This window comes from Heterocephalus glaber, unplaced genomic scaffold (assembly GCF_053883595.1).
Source record: "Heterocephalus glaber isolate CG9 unplaced genomic scaffold, H.glaber_assembly_v1.0 deba00001497, whole genome shotgun sequence".
Lineage (NCBI taxonomy): Eukaryota > Metazoa > Chordata > Mammalia > Rodentia > Bathyergidae > Heterocephalus > Heterocephalus glaber.
Window position 1 is genome coordinate 63,578,232 of NW_028258320.1, and position 12,131 is coordinate 63,590,362.

A 12,131-nucleotide genomic window follows, 5' to 3' on the forward strand; every position below is an offset into this window, starting at 1 on the left:
AAAGGAAAAACAGGATGTTTTGGGACGCGGATACCCAACAGCTGTCTGTAACCTTTCTACAACACTGCAGAGTTGGTAGTGGCTGCAATCGGGTGGGAGGGCTCTGGTGCTTTAGGGTGGACACTCGGGCTGGCACTGGCTGGTCTCACATATTTCCCGTTCTCCTGAGGCCTCACTTTTCAGCACCAGTTACAGCAGAGCCCTCTCTAGGCCAGACCCACATGGCCCCATTAAAACCAAAAGGATAAAATGGATCTTTAAAAATGAGGATTTTTTTTTTGTTTTTTGGTACTGGGGATCGAACTGGGGTCCCTGCGCTTGCGCAGCAGGCGCCAAAACCACTGAGCTAAATCCCCAGCCCGAGGATTTTTTTTTAAAATAAGCTGTTTTTTCAGTTTCCTTGTGCTGAGCAGCCCCCCCCAACCCCATTGGCTCTGGTGCCAAGGACGATTCTCTCAAATCTACATATGCTTATCTCCTGGCTTTTGTTCTACCCCTTCTATGTGGGAGGGCAGACAGACTAGCTGCCCTCTCAATTTGGCTATACTGTGAATAAACTCAAGTTTCTATTTTTATAGGCATTCCTTGTGGTCTTGAAGGCAGCCGATAAGCAAATCCAGATAGCTATGGCCCCAATTCAGCCCCCCATCAGTGGTCTTTCCCTTGGGGACCTAAATGTGTGGCTGCTACTCATTATGTATGCTGAGGCTGCCTCGATTTTGACTCAAGATTCAGCTCCCTCTCTGGCTTTTCCCCAAAACCCAATCACAGCAAGCATGTGGTGGATTTCATCATTTTATTAGCAAACTGTGGGGTCCCCAGGAAAGGGTGTATCTCACAGTTCTGGTACTCTAAGGAAAATCCTCATTACATGTGTGTCTTCTCCCAGGGCACAGCTCCAGGGGAGGCTGTAGATGGACTGGGTGGTTGGTGGTTGGGGCCAGCTGGCCTTCCAGAACGTGCAGGAGACTTTGAATTGCTCAGAGTTGCTCCTGAGCAAGGCAGGACCCACCTAGCCTCCGACCTCAATCCGTCACTGCCCTGGGAACTGTCAGCAGCTCCTCTCGATCTCCTGCCCATCAGTCACCAGGAAACTGCTACAGAAACCCTGCCTACTGCTGCTGTTGCTGTTCCAGCACCCTCCCCACAGGAGTCCTGACCTTTCCTCTCCCCTCCCTGAGTCCTACTCTGCTGCCAGTGATTCTATCCCCTTCTCAGTCTCCTGGGGATAGTTTGGGTCAAACTGAAGCTGGCTGCTCTGCAGGGGAACCCCTACACCTTTCCTCTGCAAAGATGACATAGAATCAGGTACACTTTCATGCTGAATAGGGTTTATTCAACCTGTGAAATGGGTGGAGGGGAAAATGAGCTGCTGGATAAATTACAGACTTCGGGTAAGAAATGGTGGCTTCTTGCTCCTGGGAAGAGACTCCTCTGAAATAGGGCAGGATAGGCCACTCCCAGCCCTGAGCACTTTGTCTTCTGCTCAGAGCTGGGCCTAGGCAGACTGCCCCTGGTCTAAGGCCCTGGGGACCCTGGCTTAGAGTACGACTCAGGCTCCAGGGTAGGAGACTTGGGAAAAGGACCCAGTGAGCTCTTTAAACAGAAAGGAACCATCAGGAAATTGGCCTCTCACTGCCCCAGGGGGTTATGGGTCCGGGGATCTATGAAGAAGAGACAGACCTGAGCTTCCTGCAACTCCAGGGGAAAAACTCTAGCTGGTACCCTTTCTCTCCCTCCCCACCAGGCCAGGCCCTCCCTGTTGCACATTCATGCATTCACCATATATTACTGAGTGCCTTCGGTTCTAGACCTTAGTCTGGGATCTGAGGACCCAGGAAAGAAGATAAGCCATGCTTTCATGGGCTACGATCCAGTCACCATGCCAGACAAAAAACACATATTGATGCCAGGACTGCAGAGACCAAATGAAATGAAGTCAGGGAACAGAGGACCAAGGGACTACTTGTAAGAGACAGATCAGGGTAGGCTTTTCTGATGATGGGGTGACCTTTGAGAAAAGGCGTGGAGGAGGGAAGAGCTACGTGAATGGTGGCAGGCAGGGTACAGGGGACAGGAGGTACGCAGGTGCTGAGGTGAGACCAGGATAGGTATGTCTGAGAAGCAGACAGAAAGAAGCTATAGGTAGAGAGAGACAGGGACCAGGGTCTGTCTCCCTACAGGTGGATCCTGGGGGCCCTGCTTGTAGGGCAGTGGTGCTGCCTCTCCTCAAAAGGCACCACAGTGGCCCATTACTCCTGCTGTCCTTCAGAACCTGCCCTGGACCGGGGCAGAAGCAACATCTAGCTGTCACCAATAGATCCTCACCTTTACTCTTATAATGGGAGGAGGATACATCTCCAAGCCTCCCTGCCCACATGCTCCCTGGCCTTCCCTGGCCATAGCCTGGTTGAGCTCATCCCAGGCCAAGTGGTGAGCTTTCTACAACAGCTAGGCTGTTTGACTGGCCAGTCCATTCTGTCCTCTTTGGCAGCCTCCTCCTACAAGGCTACTCCCTGTTTCACTTCCCTCCATCTGCAAGCCTTCTCTCACCCACCCACCCTGTTCGCTGTCTTTCTCGTCTCCATCCTACTCCTCCTAACTCTGGAATCTGCACAGCTTGGCTGTCTTGCTCTTCATAGCTGCCCAGCCGTCTCCCACAGGGTGTGGGGGCTTTGGAAGAGCTCAGTAAATACATGGTGCTTGGTGGTCCTTAAGGACAGGAAGACAGTGTTGGAAAGGAGTCAGGAATGAATTTGATTCTCAAGCAGGAGACTTGCTGAGTATGTGGGATTTGGGGAGGAGGAAGGGCTGGAAGCAGACAGAGCCTGCTTCTGGAGGTGCCTTAAGGAGAGGGACAGCAGCCTATCAATCTCCAGATCAAGTTCTTTCTACCCCAAGCAAGCTTTCTGCAATCACGGAGTGGAGGAGCTAAAAGACTTCAGGAGTCATTCTTACTCTCTTCCTTCCTCTCCTTTCTACTCTCTCATTCCAGTCCCTGCTCTGCCTTGTCTATGCCACTTTAGCAAGACTCCTTTGCTGAATGGAAGCAGACAATGTGACAATCTCACCCCCTTCACTGTGAGCAGCAGTTGACAGGTCATACATGTCCCTGAATAACTATCAAGGATTAGCATGTGCTTTGCATGGACAAGCCCTTGCGGTTGTCTTCACTTTCTCTCAGCCACCAAGGTAGACACTACTGTCACTATTTTACAAATAAGGCCAGGTGACAACTTATCCCAGGTCAGACTGCCAGAAGCTGTTCTGGGCTCCACTCCTTTTTCCTTTGCTTACCATCTCTGGCACTGGTGCTTAGTCATCTCTGAGCAGCTCTGGCAGAGGCAAAAGCGAAAACCAGGGTGTGGCTGATAGTTACTGTGAGCTGGAGCAGCCCCAGCAAGTGCTCTGACATGTGCAATGGCATTTCCCAAAGTACAAGCTCAGAACGGTTTTTTAGCATCATGTGAATGAACTTATACGGGAGTCTTGCTAACATATATCCTCCAGCACACCTTTCTGGCTGCCTAACAGGATAAGGTGTATTTACCCTGGCCTACACTTGGGACAGATCAGCAACTTCGAACAACCAAGGGGCTGCCATGCAATTAAATTCCTAGTTAATATATATTCTTGAAGAATACTGGAAGTACAGGTTTGGAGGACTTGATTTTGTTGTTGGACAAGTAGGTCTTAGAAAACTGTTCAAGGCATTTCCCCCAGTCAACCTTAAAATTCGTGTTTCTTAGGCTCTTCCCCCTCCCTTTCACAACATACCTACACAAACTTATAGTAAGCCAACTTCCTCCTTGAGTTTCTTCGATTGGATTGGATTGCACTTTCCTCTTTGAACTTCTCCGCTGTTGCTCCATTTCTTGCTTCTGTTTTGTGGGATTATTTGAAGCCCTAGTCATCAGGCAAGGGAGGATTCCCTGACAGGCCTTCTCTTCCCAAGTGCGGTGAAAACGAATCCTTGAACCTTATGAATTCTCTTCTGCAACATTAAAGCACCCTACTGGTTTGGGACACAGCTATTTTTCATCTCCTACCCTGTCTGAATGGTAGGACAAAGTGGACAAGAACAGGTGGATTCTAGTGTACCTAGTTACAGAAAAGTCCCAAAGGATCTCATGCCAATCTGTAACCAGTGGGGCAGCTGAACATCTGAGATTTCAATACGAGGAAGCAGTTAGGAAACCTCCTGAGCAGGAGGTAGAAAACTCTTTCCTGTCAAGGGCCAGACAGTAAATGTTTTAGGCTTTCTCAGGCCATCTGATCTCTGTCACAAGTACTCAAATCTGCTGTCAGAAGAAGCCATGGACAATAAACAGGTGGACCTGGTTGTGCTCCAGGACATGGTTTACCCTAACCTAGCACATCACCTGCTAGAGCTGCTGTTAGAGAGACCTCCCTCTGTAGCTCTCAACCCATGAAATTTGGTTACTGAAGCAAGAAAGCTGACTCCTCAAGCTACAATTTTAGGATAGTGACAAATGTCTTGGTATTTCATCTCTAATTCTCAAACATTTGTCTAAATCCAGTCTTTAGGAAGGGTCTGGAACAAGCTTTCTTCCTTAATTGCTCCTAACTTTGCTAACTTTCAGTATGGAAGGTAGGAAAGATAAAAACCATCCCCAGTTGTCTCAAACCCAGAAGATTCTTCTTTTTCTTGTACTTAGTACAATCACTTTTGTTTCTCAATGTCCTTGAAAAAAATAAAGGAGAGGTACTGTTCATTTGGCTTTTTTGGAGCATGAGAACTAAACCCTAAAGAGAAATGCCTGCTCTTGTCTGCAGGGACTTATCTGAGAGCCCCAGTCTCTCAAAATTTCCAGAAGAGGAGAGAGGTGGGGCTTGCACAGGCCACTTTGGGTGCGTGGCTGATCAAACACACATATGCAAGGAAACAAAATCATCCAGGAGCCCTGAATGACAAGGAAGGAGGCTGGACAAACTGCTTCTTCAACTTCCCATCTCATTGGATTACAGGGCTTTAAGGAGAACTACAATCCTAGGGTCTAGCCAATTTCTCTTTGCTTCTTTTAAAACAGCAGCCAAATACAAAGTGTAAAAATGTCTTTACATTTTAATTGGAAGATTTCATTCATTTATAAATTGTTCTGAATTAATCAAAGTGATCAAAAGCAGTTTCCTACAGAAATAGCCTTATCAGCTAGAACATAGGTTAGAATATTTTACCCGTATCTCATTCCTACCTGGCAGTATTCTTCCCAGTTGGTTATCTTGATGCTTTCCTTCAATCACATATTGTTGCTGAGAAGGAGCTGTCACGGGTAATCACAGGGCTCAGGATTCACTGAAACATAATAGCATCTTCCTACAAGAGGAACTGTCCAGGAAATAAACAGCCAAGAGGGGAACTGTCTTCTTCCCGGTGTTTGCTAGGCTGAGACTTTCTGATTACAAAGTAAGAGGAACATGAGGTTTGTACTGATGCCACTCTGACAATTATTTTAGAAGAATGAAATGTCCTGCTGCCACCTCCAAAGCAATGGGAAAACCTAAAGCAAACTCGGGTGAGACACCTCATCTTTGGCAGAATCATTCCCCAGCAACACAGCAGGGAAAACATCGCAGGAGCGACTGGCAGGAATGGCTCCGACAAGACCAGGCAAGAGGAGCACCTGGTGCTGGGCCTCTCTCCTGCAGGTGCCCCCACCTGCTGTTCCAGGTCTCCCAGCCTCCACCCAGGCTGTGGCAGAGGGAAGGGCTGCTGCCCTGAAGCCACTCTCCCTGTTCTCATTCTCAGTGCCAGCAGCTGGCATCGCATGAGAAGCCTTTTCTACTAATGCGTTGATGACAATGTTCTTAAAGATTCTTCCTGAGAAAATAAACTATGCTCAGAAAGACTGAATGTGAAAATAATTTGGCTTTGTTCTGCTCTTGACTTCTAATGCTTCAAACAGCTGAGTATAGCAACTTCAGCTTCATGCCCAAGATCATAAGGAGAGGAGCCACACGTTCCGGCTGAAGGGAACTTTCAGCTGTATCTTGACACAGACTTGGCTCTGATTACTACACTACCCAGCTGGCCTGGGACACAAACCAAGGCTCTTGGCCTTGTCTGCCCACTAGGTTCCTACCCAGCTGCTGTGTCTGATCCCACTTCTTCGTGTTCATGATCAGGCCATGAGGCATTCCAATTCAAAAAATGTGTAATTTTCAAGATACACTACTTTGGAATAAAACATTTTCTTTTCTCTCTCTGCTCCTTAAGCTTGGCATTTTGTTTCTTTAGCTAGTTGATGGTGGTTTACTGCTGATAGTATTTGGAGCTAGGGCTTTGGGAAATGATTAGGCTTAAATCAGTTTCGATTTACATTAGTTTAGATGAGGGTGTGAAATACATGATGAGGTCTGTACCTTTTAAGGATGGGAAGACACAGAAATCTCACTCTCTTCATGTGCATGCAGAGAAAGGCCAAGTGAAGACACAGCAAGAAGTAAACCTTTTATAAGCCAGGAAACAGGCCCTCCCTCAGAAATCAAATCTGCCCATACCTCGATTAGACTTCCAGCATCCAGAAATATAAGAAATAAATGTCTGTTACTTAAGCCACCCAGTCTATGGTATCTGGCTATAGCACCATGAGCTAAGACAATGGCTGAATAAACAAAATACACCTAAACACTCATTTAAAATAATACACAATATAAAGAGAGTTTTTCCCATAGCCTTTAGAAATTCCAATGTAACATGGTTGGTGATGAAAAGAACTAGTGAAGTGAGCCAGGTACAGGATCAAGGAATGAATCTTAGATTTTTTTCTAGAGCTCTTAGCCAAAGCACTGGGCTGGAAACAAGCATTCCTGGGGAGGTCCTTCCTCTCTGTGCAGCTGTTTCTTGGCAGAGGGGTCAGACTGACCAATTTCTAAGAGTAGAAAGAGGCTGTAATTCTATCTAAAAATCATTTTTTCTGGTGGCCATGAGGCTATGTGTCACCCTGCAGGCCCAGGCCCTCACCTCCAAGAGCCATATTCGGAGTTACATGCCCCTCAGGACCTTGGGCAGCTGTGCCCTGGGTCAGTCTTGCTCTGTGCTGATGCTGGAGGCTGGGGAGCAGTATGACACCTTAGCAGCCAGCCCTTTACCCAGCCTCATGAACAACTCAGAGAATACAAAGGCCTCAGTGGAATTTTCTTTTTATTTATCATTTTTGTTAAGTTATAGACATTTAAATTTTCAGCAATAATTTATAACAGTTATATTCCATATATTCCAGCTACTGGAAAAACAGAAAGACAGAAAAATTAAAGTACAAAGAGAGACTTCAAAAATGAGGTTGCTATAATGCATCATAGAAGTTAAAATTTAAAACAGCAAAGACTCCACAAACTGTAACTCAAGATAAAGTTTAAAACCTTCCCATGGGCCTGCATCCCTAAAATTACAAAATTGGGCAACTTTCTACACTAACGAATCAACTATTTTCACGGTAAGAAAACAAAAAATGCTTTGGTAAGCTATCTTTAAATATTTCTCCCCATTTGTCCATTTGTATCTCGAATGATTGTATATAAACACAGGCACATCACATATTTGAGAATCAGCCTCACAAACTTTTCACTCTAGATTTCTCAAACATCTTTACATTTGGTCAATGACAAAAGAAATTCAGTTTCTTGGATTCTAGTTTAAAAAAATTATAAGTATTTCCAGAGATCTTAAAGCTCTCTCTTGCAAAGTATATAAAATAGTTCATACACTTTCAAACTCTGAAGCACTCACATTTTCTCTGACTTAATGCAGGATACAGACCTTCTGCATCAGTCTGGATCTTGACCATGACCATAACTACAGCCAGGTCAGTTCCCCCTCACACACTGCTTCCAACCTCAGATTCCCTGGCACATAACCTGTCACTCCTCAGTCAGTGACACCTTGGGGAATTCACGCTCCTTCAATAAATCTTTGCCAGCGTCACCAGCTTTTGATGCAAAAAGAACTGCTCCCTGTTTAAAACCGAGATTCTTCAAGCTTTGGGCATAGTCTGCATATATGGCAGTGATGAGTTTCTGTACACAGCAGTTAGGGAAAAGAGTGAACAGAAAGGGTGAGGTCAGTGCTCGACACAGGCTCTGGGGCCAGAAGAGCCTGCTCTGCTCCAGGGACCTGTGGGCAGTGTGGGATGAGTTCAGGTTCTCTGCTGGGCAAGTGCGGTCTCAATCTATGACACCATGGCACTTTGCACCAGCTGAGGCCAAAGCTGCTCCTCCCACAAGACCCAACCACCATCTTCCCAGAGTCCCCTACCACCTACACTCACCTGAAAACTGGAAAGAGAAAGACGGAGAAGAGAAACTTAACACAATCCACTCCACATGAAAGTCTCTGAGAGGGCAGGGGCTTAGGGGCAGATGTTTATTTTCTCAAGGAAAGAGCTCTACATATGTGGGTGCTGAGTTTTTAGATAGCTCTGTTCGTTATAGTCTCATATCTGAATTGGGCGCTTTGAACCAGTCAATTTCACCAGTAACTAGGAACATGATTTTGAGGAAACTCAGGCTTTAATTTAAAAAAAACTGTTTTGGTTTTTAGTTTTGAAAAGATATATACACAGAACCACATACCAGATATGCAGAAATGAGGCCAAATGTAGCAATTCAACAAAAAGTGCAATGATAAAAAGCAGGCTATGCAAACACATGGAACTGGGAAGAAAAAAGTGTGATGTGAGTGACACCTAAAAGAATCAAATGATCTTAGTTGTGGGTGGTCCACGGTGGCCTATCTATGTGACAACTCCCTTTGAAGGACTCCATCTTGTTCCATATCGCACTGTCACTATGGATAAATATATACAATTTACTGCATGGAATGCTTTGCTTTGAAAGAACACTATTTTAAAGTACTAGGCCTTTTTACCTCTCCCAAATTATTTCCTTCATCTTCCTTTTAAGTTCAAGGGAACATTACTAACCTTGGGCTCCTCCCTCTGCCACCCTCCCACCTCCTCTCCGTCCAGTCAGGGCTGACACCGAAGATGCAGTGACCTCCGCTGACTACTTCGCTACCCATTTCTCCTTCTCTCCTGGCTTTGGTGAAACAGAACTTGAGCTTTTCTCAGTACTATATGTTCCTGTCTTGTAGCACAACCAAGAGAAATTTCAAACCTCAATGATGTCACTTTCTTCCCCCTCATCATAAATGTCCTTGCAAAGGATATCTGTGTCTTCGCTGACTTCAAAAGCACCATACTGGAGACAAGCTTCCACAAACAAGGCCGCTCTATCAAAGTACCTCATGCTGCTCAACAGAACAAAGTAGGAGTTATTTATCCTTTGTGATTTATGTCCTTTTGGCCAGAATCAATTAAAGGTATATTTCAGTCTGAAGACTTGTACACATTTTCCCTGGAAACTGAGTGCTATGTGAGTCACTCTAGCATCTCTCTAAGCCCTGGTTTACAAAGGAAAGGAGAATACACATGTCCCCAACCCCAAGCTGTGTTACTGATACTTAAAAACACTATCAAATAACTGAAATACACAGAAATCCACGGCAGCATGACAAGGGCCACATACCGCTATCCAGATTTAACAAGTAACCTTTAGACCTATTGGCCTCAACCTTCCTCCTTTGGTCTCAACAAGTATGTTCCATGAGAAGCAATGGGTCCCCTTCTTCGAAAAGTTCAGATGGAACTTGCCACCGTACCATACTTTTGGTTCCCTCTTAGTACTCTGGGCTTCCTCTCTCAGTTGTTCTGCTCAAAGCTTAATTCTTCCCAATTCTCTGAAAACTTCTTTTATTTTCCTTTTAAATAGGCGCCTATTAGGTCTGACCAGTATACTGGTAAGAAAATACCATAACTCCTAGACCAAATGAAGAATGAATGAATACAGGCAGCTCAATTCTCCTTTAGGTTATTTTTCTTTTTTCAAGTAAACCTACAATATATACTCTTTTCCCTCTGCCTATTGAGTATTACCATTCATTAAAGCCTCAGCAAAGCTGAAGTGATTAATCCTGGGCAATACTGACTAGCCCATAGGCTCTCAGGGTATACCTGTGAAGCATCTCTGCCACGCTGGAAAAGCTGCCCAGGGATAGAAGGACCAGGAGCGCCTTTGACTTCTGATTAACTTGTGGAGAACAAAGGTGGTCAACCCACCGCTTCAGAACATCAGCACATTCTTCAGAATTTAAACGGACCTAAGAAAGATACCCATGTTAAAAACAAAACATCCCACACTCTAAAGAAACATAATTAAATCAAATTAAGATCTGTCCCTCTGAAATAAACACTCTGCTTTGCTTTGCTAACACACTGCCCCAAAACTACTGCTTACTGTGAATGTGAAGATGACTTGCGCCTGCAGGACTGTGAGGCCTAGCAACACGTCTGGGCTGCAGGCTGGATTAGACCCCAGCAGAGAGGAGACAGCTGCTTTCACGTACTTACTACTAATGTGAGCTCCACTTTTCAATAAGAAACATGGCTTGCAAAACACTGGAGGCAGGATAGTTTCAAGAAAACATTTGCAAAACAGCTTTGCAGGCCAAAAAAGGTTTCCAGATCATGGGTCAGAGGCTCAAGATCAAGCCATCTACCCCAAATGCTCAAGACACCTACTACATCACCAACCTTTGCAAGCCATGCCGCTCGATTCCACTCGCCATACGTCTGCAGGTAGCGGCAGGCATCTGCAGCTTTGTCTATCAGGCAGAGCAACTGAACGCCCTCTGGAAGACAGAAGCACAAGCCCCTCACAGGGTACCGCAGCACTCTCTTCGACAAGTCATTAGAAAGTAAAACGGCCACTTGACTTCATCTAGCCTTGTGCATTTTATAGAAGTTGAGCATTCTAATCTGAAAATCTAAAATCCAAAATGCTCCAAAGTTTGAAACTTCCTGGGCACTAACACGATACCACAAGTGAAATATTTCATATCAAGAAACTTTTTATTTCATGCACAAAGTTATTAAAAACACTTTGTAAAATGATCTTCAGGCTCTACGTATAGGTATATATGGAACACAAATTAATTTCATGGTCAGATTTAGGGGCTATTCCCCAAATATCTTATTATACATATGCAAATATTCCAAAATCTGAAAAAATCCACAATCTGAGATACTTGTGGTCCTAAGCATTTCAGATAAGGAACACTCAATCTGAATCAAAAAAAGTTATTTTTGACTTGAATTTAACAATAAAATATTAAAACAGAGTTCTATAACATTATCACTCAAATAGCCAGGGTAAAATAAGCACAAACACAGCCCAGAAAATAAGCAGGTAGAGCACATCTTACTCACAAGCTTTATCATTCTATTTTGTCCAGGATTGTCCGACTTATGCCCACTGTCTTGGCAATTATTAATAGTGTCTTCAAACATGTTCTGGTTTAAATTAATAAATTACAGTCATCTTATAAATAAGCTAGTAATAGCTTTTTTAGTTTTCTTCAACATACATAAGACAGAAAGACATGTCCTCAAGAATCAAGTATTTTGCTGAACACAATTCTGATTTTTCCATAGCATGGACAGATGCAGCCACAACATGTACCTTACCTGCCAACTTGCCATTGGCAATCATATTAGTTGCCACCAGCTTAATGGTGCTCTGAGAGGGGCCTGAGGAGGTGACAGTGGTGACCAAACAGGCTTTCAGTGAGTCACAATAATAATGCTGGTTGTCTGCACTTGTTTCTAGTAGCAACTGCACAGCTCTGTCTGTCTAATACAGAAACAGTTTTTATAATTACAAAACCACTTTCTATCAATAAAACCTTTTAAAATTTATAACATGGAACAACAGTCTATAGCTTAAGGAAGGTGTTCATTTAAAAAAATCCTCATGGATGTTTTGTTTACATAAAAATTAAATAAAGCATTGCACTTAACTGAGGCAAACAGAAAAACAGTCTGGTGGATAGGTGCTCAAGTAACTGCCTACTTTAGCATTGTACCAGTCACTTTAGAGACAAAAACCAAAGCAAACAGCCGCGTTTCATCCAACATTATGGAAGCCAAAATTACAAGCTGGCTAAGGGTATATTTGCACTTTCTCATAATGTATGTTGGTTTTATTTTTAAAGGAAGCCTAAATCTACAGGGAAGGAGATATAGTAAAGAGGGAAATACCAAGATAGAGAGACA

At 44.3% G+C, this 12,131-nt stretch overlaps 1 protein-coding gene across 3 annotated transcripts in view; it reads right to left on the reverse strand.

The window, feature by feature from the left end:
• Positions 1-7,147: 7,147 nt before the first annotated feature.
• Positions 7,148-12,131, reverse strand: part of Wdr11 (WD repeat domain 11) — a 55,851-nt gene continuing 50,867 nt past the window's right edge. For 2 of the 3 annotated variants that reach the window (XM_087185209.1, XM_087185208.1), the window contains exons 25-29: positions 11,544-11,709; positions 10,611-10,708; positions 10,032-10,177; positions 9,188-9,268; positions 7,148-8,038 (exon numbers count right to left, since the gene is read on the reverse strand). In XM_087185209.1, the coding sequence (XP_087041335.1) occupies positions 7,882-8,038; positions 9,188-9,268; positions 10,032-10,177; positions 10,611-10,708; positions 11,544-11,709 (648 nt within the window). In that variant the 3' untranslated portion in view covers positions 7,148-7,881. Of the gene's footprint in view, positions 8,039-9,187; positions 9,269-10,031; positions 10,178-10,610; positions 10,709-11,285; positions 11,370-11,543; positions 11,710-12,131 lie in introns of those variants that run through there. The other variant, XR_002392667.2, reaches the window with a different exon arrangement.